At 40.5% G+C, this 16,721-nt stretch overlaps 1 protein-coding gene across 4 annotated transcripts in view; it reads left to right on the top strand.

Annotated features, from left to right (window-relative positions):
* The first annotated feature begins 1,872 nt into the window (after positions 1–1,872).
* Positions 1,873–16,721, top strand: part of nipbla (NIPBL cohesin loading factor a) — a 28,657-nt gene continuing 13,808 nt past the window's right edge. The window contains exons 1-22 of one of the 4 annotated variants that reach the window (XM_084945669.1): positions 1,873–2,253; positions 3,751–3,817; positions 6,525–6,674; positions 6,947–7,112; positions 7,671–7,771; positions 7,902–8,007; positions 8,171–8,334; positions 9,926–10,074; positions 10,269–10,359; positions 10,578–10,799; positions 10,951–11,199; positions 11,325–12,052; positions 13,442–13,655; positions 13,955–14,131; positions 14,275–14,448; positions 14,723–14,884; positions 14,977–15,083; positions 15,186–15,272; positions 15,530–15,761; positions 16,016–16,167; positions 16,274–16,354; positions 16,477–16,577. In XM_084945669.1, coding sequence (XP_084801795.1) covers positions 6,611–6,674; positions 6,947–7,112; positions 7,671–7,771; positions 7,902–8,007; positions 8,171–8,334; positions 9,926–10,074; positions 10,269–10,359; positions 10,578–10,799; positions 10,951–11,199; positions 11,325–12,052; positions 13,442–13,655; positions 13,955–14,131; positions 14,275–14,448; positions 14,723–14,884; positions 14,977–15,083; positions 15,186–15,272; positions 15,530–15,761; positions 16,016–16,167; positions 16,274–16,354; positions 16,477–16,577 — 3,527 coding nt within the window. In that variant the 5' untranslated portion in view covers positions 1,873–2,253; positions 3,751–3,817; positions 6,525–6,610. Of the gene's footprint in view, positions 2,254–3,747; positions 3,818–6,524; positions 6,675–6,946; positions 7,113–7,670; positions 7,772–7,901; positions 8,008–8,170; positions 8,335–9,925; positions 10,075–10,268; positions 10,360–10,577; positions 10,800–10,950; positions 11,200–11,324; positions 12,053–13,441; positions 13,656–13,954; positions 14,132–14,274; positions 14,449–14,722; positions 14,885–14,976; positions 15,084–15,185; positions 15,273–15,529; positions 15,762–16,015; positions 16,168–16,273; positions 16,355–16,476; positions 16,578–16,721 lie in introns of all 4 variants that reach the window. The other 3 variants (XM_084945671.1, XM_084945670.1, XM_084945668.1) reach the window with 3 other exon arrangements.

The following is a 16,721-nucleotide window of genomic DNA, read 5'->3' as shown; positions in this document are numbered from 1 at the left end:
GTTGTGTGTTTATTGTTTGATCACGATTATCAGAAATGTGAACTAATCAGTGAATTATTAGCTTTTGGAAATCGCATATAAATTGAATAAATCTTTGAAATCCACTTTTAGCGGTTGTGAACATACTGTCAGGAATGTATTCATTCAAGGTTATAGGAGGAAGAAAGCAGACCTTGATTCAGTTCTTTGTACATTACATAAATTAAAATAAAACATCGAATCCTGGGCAAGTCTTAAAATAAGGCAAATAAAAGTTCAGATGAATTACTAAACATGGCATATCAGATAGTGTCATTATTTATGTAAGAAAAAGATTTGGTCAAAAGGCAGAAATGGAGTATAAAAAAGGAATTATTAGGGTAAGTAGCAGCAAGGAGCTGCTAATCAAATGAACTTGAATAATCAGTCATCAGCAAGTGTGAGGACCCCTATAACAGCAGGTTTTGGCAGTTTGCTGGTCTGAAGCATTCAGATGTGTGTTTACACAGTGCCCAAGAAGAAAGCCATCAGCAATGATCTTAGAGTAGAAATTGCAGCTACCCATCACTCTAGGAAGAGTCTTAAGGCCATTTTCCAAAAATGTCCCTTCTTCTACAGTAAAAAAGTTTGTTCACAAGTCAAAAAAGACAGGTGTAAATGTTCAAAAGAGTGGATATCCAACCAAATTCACACCACGTGGGACTTTACAGTGCTCAGTGAAATTGCAACAAAACAAAAACAATAACAGCAAGAAAGGTACATTTTAGACTCCGCAGGTCTCAGTTAGCATGTTCAAGTTCATGACAGCACATTTTGAAAAAGATTGAACACGTATGACTCATTTGGTAGGTTTGACAGGAGAAAGCCTCTTCTCTCTAAAAAGAAAGTGGCAGCACATCTAAGGTTGCATCTGAATAAACCATAAAACCTCTGGAATGTCCTTTGTACAGATGAGATCAAACTGGAGATGTTTGGCCATAGTACACAGCATCATGTCTGGAGAAAACCAAACACAGCCTATGAACACACACAACTCATACCAACTGTCAAGCATGGAGGTGGAGAGCTGGTTATTTGAGCTTGTTTTGCAGCCACTGGACCTTGGCACCTTACAGTTGTTAAGTGATAATGAACTCTGTATAGCAAAAGAGTCAATCAATGTGTTGGCACAGTCAATGACCAGACATCAGCCCATTTGAAATGCTGTGGAGGGAGCTAATGAGAGCTGTGCATAAATATATGTTCAGTTATCCTGTGCTGAGCAGGTTAAACAGATTTTTGTAAATCAGTTAACATGCTTCTCATCCTAATGTAACTCAACAGACACACAAACAAACAAAAAGCAAAACAAAACAAAACCCCACACGTATGAAAAGGGAAGCGACGCAAAAAAAAGCCCCGTTAAATTTCATAGCCGCTAAAGTAAAGTTAATGTTAATGTAGTAACAATGAAATAATATGTTAACACTCTGAAAGAGGTATGCTTCACGAGTAGTTTTACATCACTTATTAATCTGGTATTCTGATTCCAGCAGTATTCCTGCTTTGACTTTAACACTTTTAACACAGCTAACTGAAATTATTACAGACAGGTGCACTGTGTATATTTTTAAATGCATCTACATAAACTCCATGTATGGGGGGCGGGGGGGTATACTGATATATTTGTTGTAATTCCATCGGCTGTTTATTTTTCAAAAAATATATTAATAATTTGTTCATATGCGTGTCTGTAGTATATTTACCAAATCCAAAATTTTTAATTGACTGTAAAGTAAACAGGCCACTGAAAAGAAACTTGTCTTACAGCGCTCCCTAGGGGCAAAAACACGAAATGTCGCATGGCATTTTGTTTGGCGCCGATGGAGGGAGTCACTCCTGAGATCTTTGGTCAGTCAGACGGCAGAACTTCCGGTCGGCATTTTGTTCTACGAGAGGAGAGCCTCTTGATGATCGCAACAATCGTCATATTTCTCATTTACTGTCGAAATTGGCTGCATTCATTGATTATGTCGGCGCAGACCGACTGAAACTCCGAAGAACGAATGTTTCCCCATGATTGTACGCTGAAATATTCACCCTTGAGTGACGGAAGAAGAACGAATAAGCCCGACCCGGATTATTGTTGATAGCTAGCAGGCTAGCTCATCGGCTAGTTGGCAAGCCACTAGAGTTCCTTCTGGAGGAGCTGCGAGAGAGAAGAAAGGGGGAGCTAGAGATACGGACACAAACCAAGCTAAAACATTCCCCTCCCTTTGAACGCAACATCCGAAGGTAAATATAATCACACATCTGTATCTTTAATCCAACTTTTAAAATTCCGACTATTATCAATAACGTTGATAAATGTTCTGGCGTGAGACCACCTACGGCGTCGTTAATCGTTGACCGGGAGGTAACGGAAGCTAGCGAACTAGCCAGCCAGGCTAGCTTAGGTGTGTTTTTGCTGTGCCGAGGCGCACGGCCTCGACTGGATGTCATTTGTCGAGCCCGAGGATTGGGCCGTTGCCACGGAATTAGGAGTCTGTGCCGTTTTCTTTACATCTATTTGCAAATGCGCCGTTTCCTCCCCGAACAAAATGGAAATTTGCTAAAAATTCATAAACACCCTAGTAACGCTTCCTTGTATTATTTGCATTGCCTTCCGTTTATTTGAACGAGCAGCAGCATTAGGAGCTAACTGACAACATTTACAGCTAGTTAGCATAACTGGCTAGCTATTAAAACACGACTATTGTTGTTAGTGAATGTTGGGCAGCTAGCGTTACTCATCTTAGCTGCTATACTCAGTGGTAACACTAGCTTCACGCTTAGCTTGAACGATCCAGACAGTCAACTTCTTGGCAGTGCAAAGGTTGGAGAGGTTTTGTTCGCAAGTAGCGAGCTGCCGCTTGCAGTTATGCTAAGATAAACATTGAAATTGATGCTAATATTAACTGCACGGGAGCTAACTTTTTTGCTGTTATTATTAATGCTGTGTTTCGGGTTATTGGAGCCTTTGGCAGGGCTAGTAGTGGTTTTGGTGGCGAACCTGCTGTGAAATATTTTGACTATGGTTCGCGCAGAAACGTACGCTGCCCCTGCTCTTCATTGCTTTACTGTTTGAGTTAGGTATGCATGTTGTCAGATATTTTCCCCCTTGACCAGAGCCAGTACAGTTTCGTTGGCTTTCTCGAATTAGCCAGTGTGCAGAATGTGCACGGGGGCTGACGGCTTCTGGAGGATGCAGCCCCCACTACTACCGCCACCATCACAGTGCATCTGTTCCTTTGTGCTGCCTCCTGCCTGTCAGTCTCACAGCTGTCAGCCAAGCCCCTGCATGCATAGGGAAACCACTCTACCACTGAGCATGCTAAAGTTGCCGCGTGCTAATGCACTGTTTACAGTATCCGTCTGTCGGTACCCTGCAACAGTTTTGCCGCGCACGATAAGTTTTGCCTATTAGGGATCGCATGCTTTCAGTTCATGTCGCGTTGCAGTATGTTGTTTACATATTTGCATGGCTTTAGTGATGTGCGGAAGTCGATCAAAACTTGTTGCTCTCTCTTAGAAGCCAGTGCCACACACTTTTCATTCAATTTTACGGATAATGTAGTGTTAACGAGATGTTCATAGCAAAACAATAATGCAGGCACTGGCATTATTTTACTGTTTTGGTTTAGCTCCATTGGCTAGCTGTAAGCAGAACTTCTTTTGAAGTCTTTACAACTAAGAGTAAAATGCAGTTTTAGGTTACAGAGTCTGATGCAAAGCTATTTTCTTTTTCAGCAGATTGAAGGACTTTTTTATCTGAAATGTCAGTGAGTCCACAGGAGACTGCACAGAGTTCGTCAAAAAGGTATCATTAATTTATATTTGCAAAAGCTTAAACTACTTACCCTTTATATTGACATTGTTGTTATTTCCTGTCTTGATTTTAAAAATAGTGTAAAGTGCAAAGTATCTTGTCAAGAGGTTGTGATTAGATGTGCTAAAAACATTTCAGCTGCATTTTTTTCTTTGCTTGTGTGCCCCACACACACACATTTGTCAGAGGTTAAGGATCTCTAACAAGCAAAGGGATTTCAATCCAAAAAAAGGGCCACAGGTTTTCAAGGTTTCGCACAGCGAGCTGTATGGTTTGAAATGAGTGATGTTTAGGTATCAGGCAATGTAGTTAAATCGTAGTAACACAAGATGAATCCCTATTCAGATTAACAGTGCTTTTGGTATTAGAAATGGTTGTGGCTCATTTATGGAAATGCATTATCTTGAGGCTGTATAATATTTAAAAACGTGTGCTGAGGGGCAGTCACCCCGTGTCAGTCTTAGTCCTTTCATTTAGCTGAGTAAGGCAAGCTTTTAAAGTTTTGTTGATGTTGTGCTATTGCATTTACACCCCTTCCTCAATATTTGTTTGTGTATATTTTGCATTTCTGCTCTTAGGAGAGGTGTGAATAAAATACAATGTCACATAAATCAGTGGTTCTCAAAGTGGGGTTAAGGACCCATAGCCAAGTGCTCTGCCAAATACTTTTTACAGAAAATATTGTTCTGTGTCATTTAGAAGCATGGATTGCATATTTACAGTTGGGAATCATTTGCAGTGTGTTCACATTACTCCCTGCCTCTTAAGTGTTGTTTTTTTTAACACAGCTACAACTGTTAAGATTTGAAATTACATTAACCATTATTTACCTGTAATAATAGGCTGGAAAAAGTTAATATAGCAAGAAAAAAATTAAAGTAAAACAAAAAGGAGGACAGAACCTGGCAGATGTTAAAATGTAACACTGTTTATGTTCAGGTGCTAATATCTGTTGCAGTTACTGTAGGCTCAATCATTTTATGCGCTCTCTCTCTCTCTCTCTCGTTCTCTCTTTTTCACCTTGCACTGACAGCAGTGTGTGTGTAAAGTCTGAAGCGGTGAGAGCTACACCTAGGCCTTTGTCACACAGCTGTTTGACACACACACACACACACACACACACACACACACACACACACACACACACAGTATGTGGTGGTGCAGGTGGATAATGCCCTAGTAACCTGCAGCAGTTCTGGGTTTAACAACATTTCTGTTGGAAATCCAGCTTCACTTTCTGTGATACTTGGGAGACGGGAGCTGCTGGTAGCACCCACAAATGTACAAACAGCTGACTATTGAATAGCACTCAGAAAGCACTATTGCCTAACCAGATAACTCAGTAGTATTACTTAGTATTATGTGGGGATTCAGGAAAAATTTGTAGTGTATTTTTAGTGTGACTTGTATGTCATGTAACAATTAGTTGTGTTGATCTGTAACTTTGTGACCTGAGGGCTATACGACAAAGCAAGTACACACTCAGACACAAAACTAAAATTATGGATATCCCAATAGTGTCTGGCAACTTCATAAAAAAAACTTTTGTTAAATCAGGCTTTTTTTCACAAGAAAAAATCTGACTTTGCACGTGTTTTCATAAAGAGAATATACTGATACACATTATAAAGATTAATAACGAATTGCAAACAAACTGCAACGTGTCTGCAATTAAGACAAGAGAAGAATATCCAGTTGTATATGCTTATTTTACCACTCAATGCACACTCGGAGCTTGTGTTTTTTTTTCTGAAGTGAACACTTTACATTAGAGCTCTTAACCTTAAAAAAAGTGATACATTTAACATGTTTCCAATAAGTGCATTTAGGTCCCAGACTGTCTCATGTTAAAGTACAGGGCAGTGTGGAAAGCACTTTAGTTAATTGACTTAGCAATTAAGTTTTTGTTTTGAATCATCTGTGTAATAAACACTAGTGGAGTGAAATTGAGTACAAAAATGTTTTTGCATCACAGACTGTATGCTTGTCGGTTTGTGATGTGTACAGTTCGTGCTACTGTACCTGCTTGGCTTTGTACGATGGCATTACCAATGAGCGGCTCATTGGTTTTGCATATATAACGTGCTGTCTTCCCTCAGTTGAGAATATCTGTCAGCGAAAGGGTTGCACATGTTGCAACCAATTTTAATCAGAAACTTTGAATATAAAAATGAGAGATTATGAGGCCAGATTTAAAGAAAGCCACCCTTGTGACATTGAAAACTTGCCACACACACAACATGCCTCAGTAACCATTAATCACGCCTTGTGGTACATTCCTCAGGATTCAGTTCTCTGTGCTTTTGTATCTGTGGGGCATTTCTTCAGTGACACAACTAACCTGCGCTTGTACTAGCTGCATGGCATTACTAAATGCTGTGAAAAACGTAAGATCATAATTGAATAACCAATGAAGAACACAGCAGGACATTTATTACAGCGCACACCATTGCCACATGAAACGCAATGTCAGCATAAAGGCAGACAGAAAAAAATACAACAAATATTTGGGTCTATTTTTCTATTTAAATAATATGACTAATTATAGCATTTTTGTGTTAAATCATTTCTTTGTATACATTTTTATGACCATTAACTCATTTTGTAATTCTGCACTGCAGCAGTTCTTTCTCTCTTTTCTTGTCCATCACTAAAGCTGCTTTTGTCTTTCTCTTACCGACCTCCCTGTCTCTGCTAGGTGCCAGGAGATGTGAGGACGGGTGTCGTCCATCGACCCCCTGATCTACCTGTGTATCAACACACTCCCCCACCCTCACCTTCAGCATGAATGGGGATATGCCTCATGTTCCCATCACCACTCTTGCTGGGATCGCTAGCCTCACAGACTGTGAGTGTCACATAGTTATGTTAGAAACACAATTTTTCACAGTTCTGTTATGTCTTCTCTCCCAGTGTTAAGTCCTAAACTGCAACATTCGGTCTGAACAGATGTAAATGTGCAATAGTGATTACATGCGCATTTTTATTTTTGTTTTGTTTTTGTTTTTCCCCCCATTTACTTCTGCGTCTCTAAACTTTTCTGAGACCTTATGTCCTGTATTGCTCACATTTTAACTCCTAAAATGTGTATTTGCTGAAAACGCTCTCTTCTTGTATCAGTGTTGAACCAGCTGCCCCTCCCTTCTCCTCTACCTGCCACCACCACTAAAAGCCTCCTATACAATGGGAGGATTGCGGAGGAAGTCACATGCCTACTGGGCTGCCGGGATGAGAATCTGGCCGCCCAGCTAGCCCATGGTCTGAACCAGGTCTCCACAGAGCACATGTGAGTATATAAGTGTCTGTAAGACAATATGCTGTCAAGATGAACAAAGACACAAGGCCAACTAAAATACAAACAAACAAACAAAAACCCCAACATGTTTTCATGGAAATGTTTTGGCTGTTAAAGCTCAGACGTCAGGATAACTTTGCTTTAAAGCGGATTTAAAGCAGAAGAGATGCTTTGCATTGCTTAATTCTTTAACTAATTAAAACACAAAGGATTAATTTTTAATGAATCGGAGAGATGAAAGACTACCATGAATGTTAATGCTTCCACTGCGGGAAACTTTTCTAGGTGCAAATACTACACATAAAAAGCCATAAACCCGTGTACTGGAGAGAAAACTATTTGTGTTCTGTCCAGGTGCTCCAGTTTCCAATCCAGTTCAAAGATGTTCATGTTAGCTTATTTGCTGATTCCGAATTGGCCATATAGTCAAATTTCTGTTTACTGCTTAAAATGTATTCAGCATTTTCTTTCTGCTTTTGACATTAAAGCTGACACCTTTCTAATCTGCCTCATTGTGTTTTGATGTGAACTCGTTTTGTGTGTTTTCAGAGAGCTGAAGGACAACCTGGGTAGCGATGAACCAGAGGGAGATGCACCACTGTTGCTGCAGACCATGCTGGCCAGGAACCCTGGCATCTTCAGGGAGAAAAGTATAGGCGCAATTACCTGTTGCACATTAAGTCGTTATGTTACTAATATAAAAACAAAAAAATCAAGCTTTGTGTATATTTTTTTCTATAAAGGTTATTCATTTCAATTCTCAATTTTGTTTCTAAACAGATGTCATGCAGCAGCCAATGGTACAACCTTTTAAGATGAATTCCATGCATAGCCCTGCCCAGTCTGCAAACTTCCAGCCAGCTGCGATTTCTCCCAATCCACCAAGGCAAGATTGACAAGAATCTGGTTTATTCCAACTTTAAATTTTAAATGTTAATTAAAGCACAATACAAATACATCATGTTTGAATTTAAATAAATGTTTGGGTTTTTTTTGTTTATGCAGTGTGCTTCTTCTTATTTGCTGTCCTTACATTTTCTCTGTTCCAGCCGGTTTGTGACACCTCCGACGGGTTCCAGTAGCCGGTACATGGGCCAACAGAACAGTCCAGTACCCAGCCCATACACTCCTCAGAGCCCTGCCACAGGTTACATACAGCAGTATCCCCACCAACAACCACCCAGCTATAACCAACACCAACAGATTCAACAAGGTGAGAACCTGTGTTTAATGTTAATGCGCATGCATGGAGACTCAGAACTCATCATTAATTTTTTTTCTAATGTTAAACTTGCGACTAAGTCTGATGGCATCTTTGTTTGATTTCGTCAGCCATATCCTTAGCTTTGTCTTCTGGAAACTCTGTTCCCTTTTGATTGAATAATAAGCAGGGGTTTGACTGAATTCTTATTCTTCATACATAAATCGAATGTACACTAAAGTTCTCACATCAGATAATTGTGGCTCCTATAATTAATTATAATTTGTTGAAATATCAGTCTTTTGTATTTACAAGGCCATTGCTGGTGTACACAAATATGACCTTTTTCTGTTAATTCTACACGTGTGTGTGTGTGTGTGTGTGTGTGTGTGTGTGTGTGTGTGTGTGTGTGTGTGTGTTAACAGTGTTGTTTGATTCTCAAATATTGTTGGCTAAGCGCCAGCAAAAGTTTGGCGCTTATACACAAACAGGTTGACTATACACTGATTAGGTACACATTTTAAACTGTGTGCATATTTTGTGTTGGTCTGTCTTGTTCTGAAATAGCTCTGACACGTCTGGGCGTGAACACTGGACCTCTGGGTGTCCTAGTGTTTGACACATTTGGTCTGTGGTTTGTGGGGTGGAGACTGTGGATCAGCTGTGTTTTGGTGCATCGAGATTACATTCTTCGTTTATGCCTTGGAGAGTTATTATAATTTAGTATTTTCTAATTCTTTTTGTTTTTTATCTTGACAATTTTCACAATTTAGCGTAGTTTCAGTTGGTTTCCAAAAATATTTTTTGTTTCAGTTTAGTTTTTGTTTTAAAATGTTTCGTTTATTGGTTTCAGTGCTCGTTTTAGTCGTTTTGATTATAACTGTATGAAAGGCATATGTCAGAAAAAACCTTTTGAAAGCGGTTTCAACAAACAGCACAGCCTCATCAGGCAAGTTGAAATGTAGTTTTTTTGTTTTGTTTTTAAGTTGGATTAAAATTAAGGCTAGCTTCTCCAATTTTTTTTCCAATATCTGTTTTTTATTTTTAGTAAACTCAAATCTTTCTTCATATCTATTGTTAGTTTTTAGATTAGTTTTAGTAAGGTATAATAACCTTGATGGCTTGGGCTTTTATTCACCTTCTTGTTCCATACTTGAACAGTATTTATGGTGTGGTGGGATACATTGTCTTCCCTGGGGAGGAAGTTGTTGAGGAGTGCTATTACAAAAGGGGGCACTCGAAGTCAGAACTCAAGGTTCTCCATTCCGTTGTAACAAAATCATGAGTTATTTACATGTCAGCAGGTTTAATCTTGTAGCTCATGAGTATTTGTATATGAAACCTAACTTCTGATTGCCTTTCTGTATGGTCCTGATGGTTGAAATTATTGATTCACTTATTATTTTGCCTGATGAAATCTCTTTGAGGAACTTCGAAGCATTTAAAAAAAAAAATCACTGGTCATATGCATACTTACTTATTTTATAAGCAATTTTTGGGTACACCTCCAGTTCAAAAGAATTTTATTTATTTTGTTTTAATCAGCAATGTTTGTATTTCCCTACTAGTGGATAATAATAAAATAATGCCTTTTTTCTGCTAGTGTCTGTGGCCAGTCCCATGGTTCCAGGTGGGATAAGAAACATCCATGAGGGCAAAGTAACAGGGCAGATCCCTAATGCTGCCAACCACCACTCAGACAGACATGGTACTGAAGATTACCTGAACATTGTACATCGACTGGGAAATGAGGTACAACTGACACTGTTTTTAAATAGATGAATGTGTATTTACTACATACCACAATAAAACCCTGAATATATTTATCTGGTGCAATTTATTTAGGTCTTAACAGTAGCTGTGTTGATATAATTGAGAGCAATGTTGAAAGTTGAGTGTAAAGGTGTTACATGCTAACTTATGTTTGTATTGTCTCTCTTTTGCAGGAGGGTGATTCTGCCATGAGGAATCCATCTTTTCCTCTGAGGTCTCCACAGTCAGGGTGCTCCCCAGCTAGCAGTGAAGGAACGCCCAAACGTAAGGACACTCGAAGTGGAAAGGAGGCACTACAGTGCATACACTTTGCTTACCTTTTCTTCATTATGGGAGAAGCTGCTACATACTCTGAAACACTGCTTTGAGGCTGTTATCCCTCATCAGAGAGAGATGTCTGGATTTGTGTAGTTTAATGTTTTCTGAAGAATGTCACTTTTTCACTACTCTTATCTCCTCTTCCTCGTGTTGCTTCTTCACAGCGGGTTCTCGTCCCCCACTGATTCTCCAGTCACCACCCCCGTATGCACCCTCACCAAGGGAAGGAGTACCTGACCAGAAACAGCAGCTACAGCAAAGAAAGAAAGTCCCAATAGTAAAAGAGGAGAAAGATATGTACGACATTGTTAGCTCTCCAAACAAGGACTCAACAAAGCTCACCCTCAAGCTGTCCAGGGTCAAGTCAAATGAGTCGGATCCCCCAGGTGAGATGTTGTTTTTCTCCATCAGTTTCATAGCTATTTGATCTACTAGAAATGCTGATGAGGTACATTGTGATGCATCATTTTAGATCAACAGGACTACCACCACCCCTTTTGAATCCAACCACGTAAAGTGTTTCTGTTAATATCTCAGGTGATGTTATGCCAGGCATGGATCAGAACTCAGACAATATGGAGGCAGAACTGGGCTTTCAGCAGGTTCCTGTTCTCCAGCAAAATCTGGGAGCGCGGCTGCAACATCAGCAGCAAGTAGGTGGTGCCAGTGGACTTCAGCCTCCCAGTTCCCCTTATGATGAGGCAGAGCTGGATGCACTTGCTGAAATTGAAAGGATAGAACGAGAGGCTGCTAGTGAGAAGTGCTCCAAGGAGGTGCAAGATAAAGGTGTGTAAGAGAAGTTCACATAGAATTAACATTTACATATAACTCTACAGCTAAAAATGTTTTTCTTTGAATTATAACATCTTGTCATGGTATTTAATTTTAATTATTTGTCTCTCTCTTTACAGACAAGCCACTGAAGAAGAGAAAGCAGGACTCCTTTCCCCTGGAACCAGGTGCAGGGGGACCAGGTGGGCCCACAGGTGCCCCGGGCAGCGGATCAACAGGAGGGGGCAATGCTGGCAAACTGACTCCGCAAGAGGCCACTGCAGCTGGGAACGGTGCCAGCCGCCCTCCCCTCATGGTGAGCATCGACCTCCAGCAGGCAGGCCGAGCTGATGGTCAGCTCGACCCCTGTCTGGCTGCCCCTGTCCCTGCCCTTGAGGCCCAACGCTGGCCTGAAGAACCAGCTAGTGGGCCAGCTGCTGTGGAGGGTTCTGACACAGTTTTGCGATTGAAACCAGATGGACGACCGGAAGTCATCAAGAACAGGGTCGATAAGCATGACAGCAGGAGAGAAGGTCGGGAATCCTCAAAGCACAGACATGATGAGAAGTCCTCAGACAGACGTGGAGAATTGCCCAAGTCGTCAAACAGGGACCGTGAGTCTGACAGGGATAGGAGGCATCGGAGTGAGACTGGCCGAGACAGGCGGTCCCCTGATTCTCGCTCCCGAAGCGATCGAGATAGGTCTGGCTTCAGGGCTTCCTCCACTGGAGACCCTGGTCGGAGCAGCAGTAGACAAGATGGTTCCAAACTCCCCTCGTCAGCTTCTGGTGCTAAACTTCCAGATTCTTTCCCTGCTCAGCTTCTGGGAGGGCATAGTGGCGCACTGAAGAACTTCCAGATCCCTAAGGTGATCTGGGCTGACCCAAAACAAATATCTACCCACCTACCAATCATTCAGCTGTCACTGCCTGCAATCTCACAAAACCAAATCATACCATTATACACTCTTTTGGTTTTAGTTTCCCATTTGTAAGCCTTTTTTTATTCTCGGTGTTGGTCTTTAATTTCCTTTAACACATTAACCACACTTAACTGTCTTTTAGAGTAGAAAAAGTAGAGGCAATTATTTTGTTTATCTTGTATGAATGAAAGCAAGCACATCTAAAGAAATCTTCCACTGCTGTTTTTTTTTGTGGGGGGGATTGCATGCAAGTAAATCATTTCTGTAAGCACTTCACCTGGTTGAGTGTGACCCCTCTGCCAAAGGTTTTGTCCTTTCTGGCTAGTCCTCTTTTTGGTTATGTACTAGGCCTGACTTTCCTGTCCATCTTGACTGGCGATGCCAAAGAAAAAGCGCACAAAATGCTTCAATTTCTATGCTTAAATTATCCAGACATAATCAAACTATATATGCACTCTCTTCAGATTAGAAGTTCAAGTGGTTGAAGTTTAAGAGCTCTCTGTGGTTAGGATAGAGGCGAGGCTAGACTTGGAGGTGGGGCTGGACAACACCAGTGGTTCTGTAGTGAATAGACATCTGGAAGTTCTTAGTAGTACTTAGCAATGATTTAGCTGGTAATTGACAGAGCATGTCTGTCTATGGTTGTGTAGGAAAGGCTGCCAGTGCAGTGTTCACTAAGAATTTATGACTGTCCTCATAACGGGTTGACTATGAGGACAATCATGGGAAAAATCACGTTGTAAGAAATTTTATGCCCAGATTGTTGACATGACGTTGAAGATCAAGAGTGGTACGATGACTGAAATGATGTTAAAAAAGCTGGTTAGGTATTTAAATGTTATTCAGTTACTAAGGATTTGTGGACTTGACAAAGCTTCTTAAATATATTCTTAATGTGAACAAAGGTTGCATCAATGAGCTGCTGCTCACTCCCACTTTTCACTTAGCACAATTAGCACAAATTACTTGTTGCACTGCAAGCGCAATACAAGTGGGAACATCCAAAAGTTTTGGCTTGTCACTCCCAATTAGAAGTGGGACTGCACTGCAGTGTCGACAACACGATGTGTTCACTGTTTGTTCTACAAGTTAAGACCTGGATATTTTTGGAAAAACAGTGGAATATATCTTTGTGCTTTGCTATCAAGACACTGGAAACTAACATCAAAATCACCAATTTCATTTCAGTTTGAGTCATTATTCACACCTTATTTTCTGTTCTGAATGAAGCCCATGTTTTCTTTCTAATTGTGTGAAGTGTGGAACATATTGATTTTTGAACTTGACTATACTGGATGTTTTTTTTCTCACTCCTATCTTATTTTTTCCTCCCAGATCAATCGTGACAAGGAAGGCAGTGGATCGACTGAAAGTCATATGTGGGGCCAGCCAAAAGTTAAACTGGAGAGGCTGGGATTGGTGCAGGACTTGGAGAAGCGCCCCAAGCCTGTAGTGGTTCTAAAAAAGCTATCAGTTGACCAGATCCAGAGGATCATTCGGCACAGCAAGTCTGGAAAGAACCGACTCTCCTCAGGAAAGTCCGGCAAAAGTAAGAAGCTGTTTTTAAATTATATTTACAATGTGTTTTTTCACTCTATACCAGTGGTTCCCAAACTTTTTTTGCTAGGCCCATTCAGTTATGCTTCATCTCCTGCTTGCGTTTCTGTGGGCGCCCCGTGCTAGCAGTGTCCAAGCGTTTGTGTCCCCCCCCCCCCCTTTTCATATCGCGCCCCCCTGCCATGGCTCTGCGCCCCCCCTAGGGGGTGGGCCCCACACTTTGGGAAAGTCTGCTCTATACAATGAAATTATTTTGCTAATAATTGTATAATATTATTGTCAAATTTTCAGGTGGTATGGACCCAGCAGTTTTGAAGGAGCTGCCCCCAGAGCTGCTGGCAGAGATCGAGTCTACCATGCCCTTATGTGAAAGGGTAAAGATGAACAAGAGGAAACGAAGCACAGTAAATGAGAGGCCCAAATATGCTGAGGTCAGCTCCGATGAAGACTATGACGCAACTGGAGAGTGTGAGTCAATTCATTCAATTCTAACTTATACCAAACTATTTCTTGCAGGTTCTTTTACTAGATGTGAGAATTTATTTATTTTTTTTAATTTAGCTTCTTTTTTCAGAGTTTAGGCCTTATTATTTTATGCTAAATCTCTACAGCTGCAAGGAAGCGGCAGCGCAGAGAGAAAGACAGAGCTTGGGAGTTCGAAGAGAGGGAGCGCAGAGGGTCAGGGGAACACCGGAAAAGTGGGCACCGAGACAGCCGCCGAGGATCAGGGAGCCGCTACCGAGACTCATCTGAGGAAGATTCGCCGCCTCCGAGCATGAGTGAAGGTCTGTAATTTAAGTGCTACAAATGATCTTTGTTTCCCTTCTGAAACATGTGTAGTAGAAAAGATTATTATGCCTTTTGTTGGGTGTTCAGAATTAAGTCAAACTGCCATTTTTGATTGTGGAGTTGTTTACATGTTTAAATGCATAAAAATAAATGCCACCTTAATTTTGCTTAATAGTATCAGGTAAATCTGATATGTGAAAAACTTGACAGCAGATTTTTTTCTTGCACACCCCCCCAAAAAATATCAACATAATTTTTTCTCACACTTAGTTGCCAGAAAAATGAAGATGAAGGAGAAGCAGAAGAAACGGAAAGCTTATGAACCCAAGCTGACCCAAGAAGAACTGATGGACTCTTCTACATTCAAGAGGTTCTTGGCAAGCATTGACAACATACTGGAAAATCTGGAGGATGTGGATTTTACTACTATGGGTAAGTATCAGTACTGACTGTCAATGTGGGTATGTTGGTTTTCTTTTATTTTATTAGAGTTTAGTCCTAATTTATTGGTTTATGTTTTCTAGCAGGAGACGATGATGAGATACCTCAGGAATTGCTGCTTGGTAAACACCAGCTGAATGAGCTGGGTAGCGAATCTGCCAAAATTAAGGCCATGGGCATCTCCAGCAGGGTACTATATTCTATTTATTCATTAAAAAACATCATTTGGGATGTTGTGGGTTTGTAATGGTTCTTCAGATGTAGATCTAAAAACCAGTGTCTGTTCTTACAGATCCCATCAGACAAGTTGGTGAAGCTTCTGAATATCCTTGAAAAGAATATCCAGGATGGGTCCAAGCTATCCACCATGATGAACCATGTGGGTGCCCTTCCTCCCTTTTCCTATTTTTCTTATTCTTTCAGCATTACCTAATATCTGGAGTATTTTTCTCCCTGCAGTGATGCACTGCGAAAATCTATATACAGAGACCATGAACAAAACATAATAATGCTGAAGTAGCTGACAATCATAAAAAATACTCCAGATTTCTTCCTGAAATACATAATAGCCTTCCTCATTCTGACACTGGTTTATTGATGTAGAAAGTGTTCACATTCTTTACTTTTTAACCACAGGACCATGACGCTGAAGACGAGGAAAGACTTTGGAGAGATCTGATAATGGAGAGAGTCACAAAGTCTGCAGATGCCTGTTTGACAGCTCTGAACATTATGACCTCAGCACACATGCCGAAGGCTGTCTACATAGAAGATGTCATAGAGCGGGTGCTGCAGTACACAAAGTTTCATCTTCAGAACACACTGTATCCACAGTATGATCCAGTCTACAGGGTGGACCCGCATGGAGGTACAGGAAGAATTCTGCATTCATTTTTCTTTATTAACTTTAGAAACTCTTCATAAACTTAACATTAGTAGTAGGCCAAATGATAAATAAGCCAGTGCCAGTTTGACAAACTGAAATAGATGATTGCTTTATGAAATCAGGAACAATTTTTTTTCAGCTTGCAAAATTATAGTATTTCTTAATTTAAGATTTTTAATTTTCTTATTATGTTCATTATCTTTTAAAAAATTAACAGACTTCTGTTGTTTTTATAGGTGGCATGTTGAGCTCGAAGGCAAAGCGTGCAAAATGCTCCACGCACAAGCAGCGTGTCATAGTCATGTTATACAACAAAGTGTGTGACATTGTCAGCAACATCTCTGAGCTCCTAGAGATACAGTTGCTTACAGACACCACCATCCTCCAGGTAAATGCTAAGAGTGTTGCACTTAGTACGTTAGTTTAAGTCAGACATGCAGACATGCATTGCATTTTGCATGATTTCTCATATTGTGCATGTCCCGTTCTTCCAGGTTTCTTCTATGGGAATCACTCCATTCTTTGTAGAGAATGTCAGTGAGCTTCAGCTGTGTGCCATTAAACTAGTTACAGCGGTACGTCTGCACAAAAATTCAGTGTTTATTTAAAAGCATCCTTTTAGGGCATTTGGTCCAGAATGTTATTTTGCAATTTTTATCTTTTTACATTTTTTTTTTTCATATTCTGCTGTATATAGGTGTTCTCACGTTATGAGAAGCACCGGCAGCTGATCCTTGAGGAGATCTTTACCTCTTTGGCCAGACTGCCCACCAGCAAACGCTCCCTCAGGAATTTCAGGTAACCCATTTTCACACTAATTCACATAAATATGAGGCTATTCAGAGTTGCCAGGTTAGTGCATGAATTGAGAGCTTTGAGAATTGTCTGACCATCAATGTAGAAATAAAAATTGTGCAGACGTGTTGATGTTTTTTTACTGGA

This window comes from Perissodus microlepis, chromosome 12 (assembly GCF_051167445.1).
Source record: "Perissodus microlepis isolate ML-2025 ecotype Zambia chromosome 12, ASM5116744v1, whole genome shotgun sequence".
Classification (NCBI taxonomy): Eukaryota; Metazoa; Chordata; class Actinopteri; order Cichliformes; family Cichlidae; genus Perissodus; species Perissodus microlepis.
Note: the sequence above shows the minus strand (reverse complement) of the source record. Positions and strands in the feature narration are given on the sequence as shown.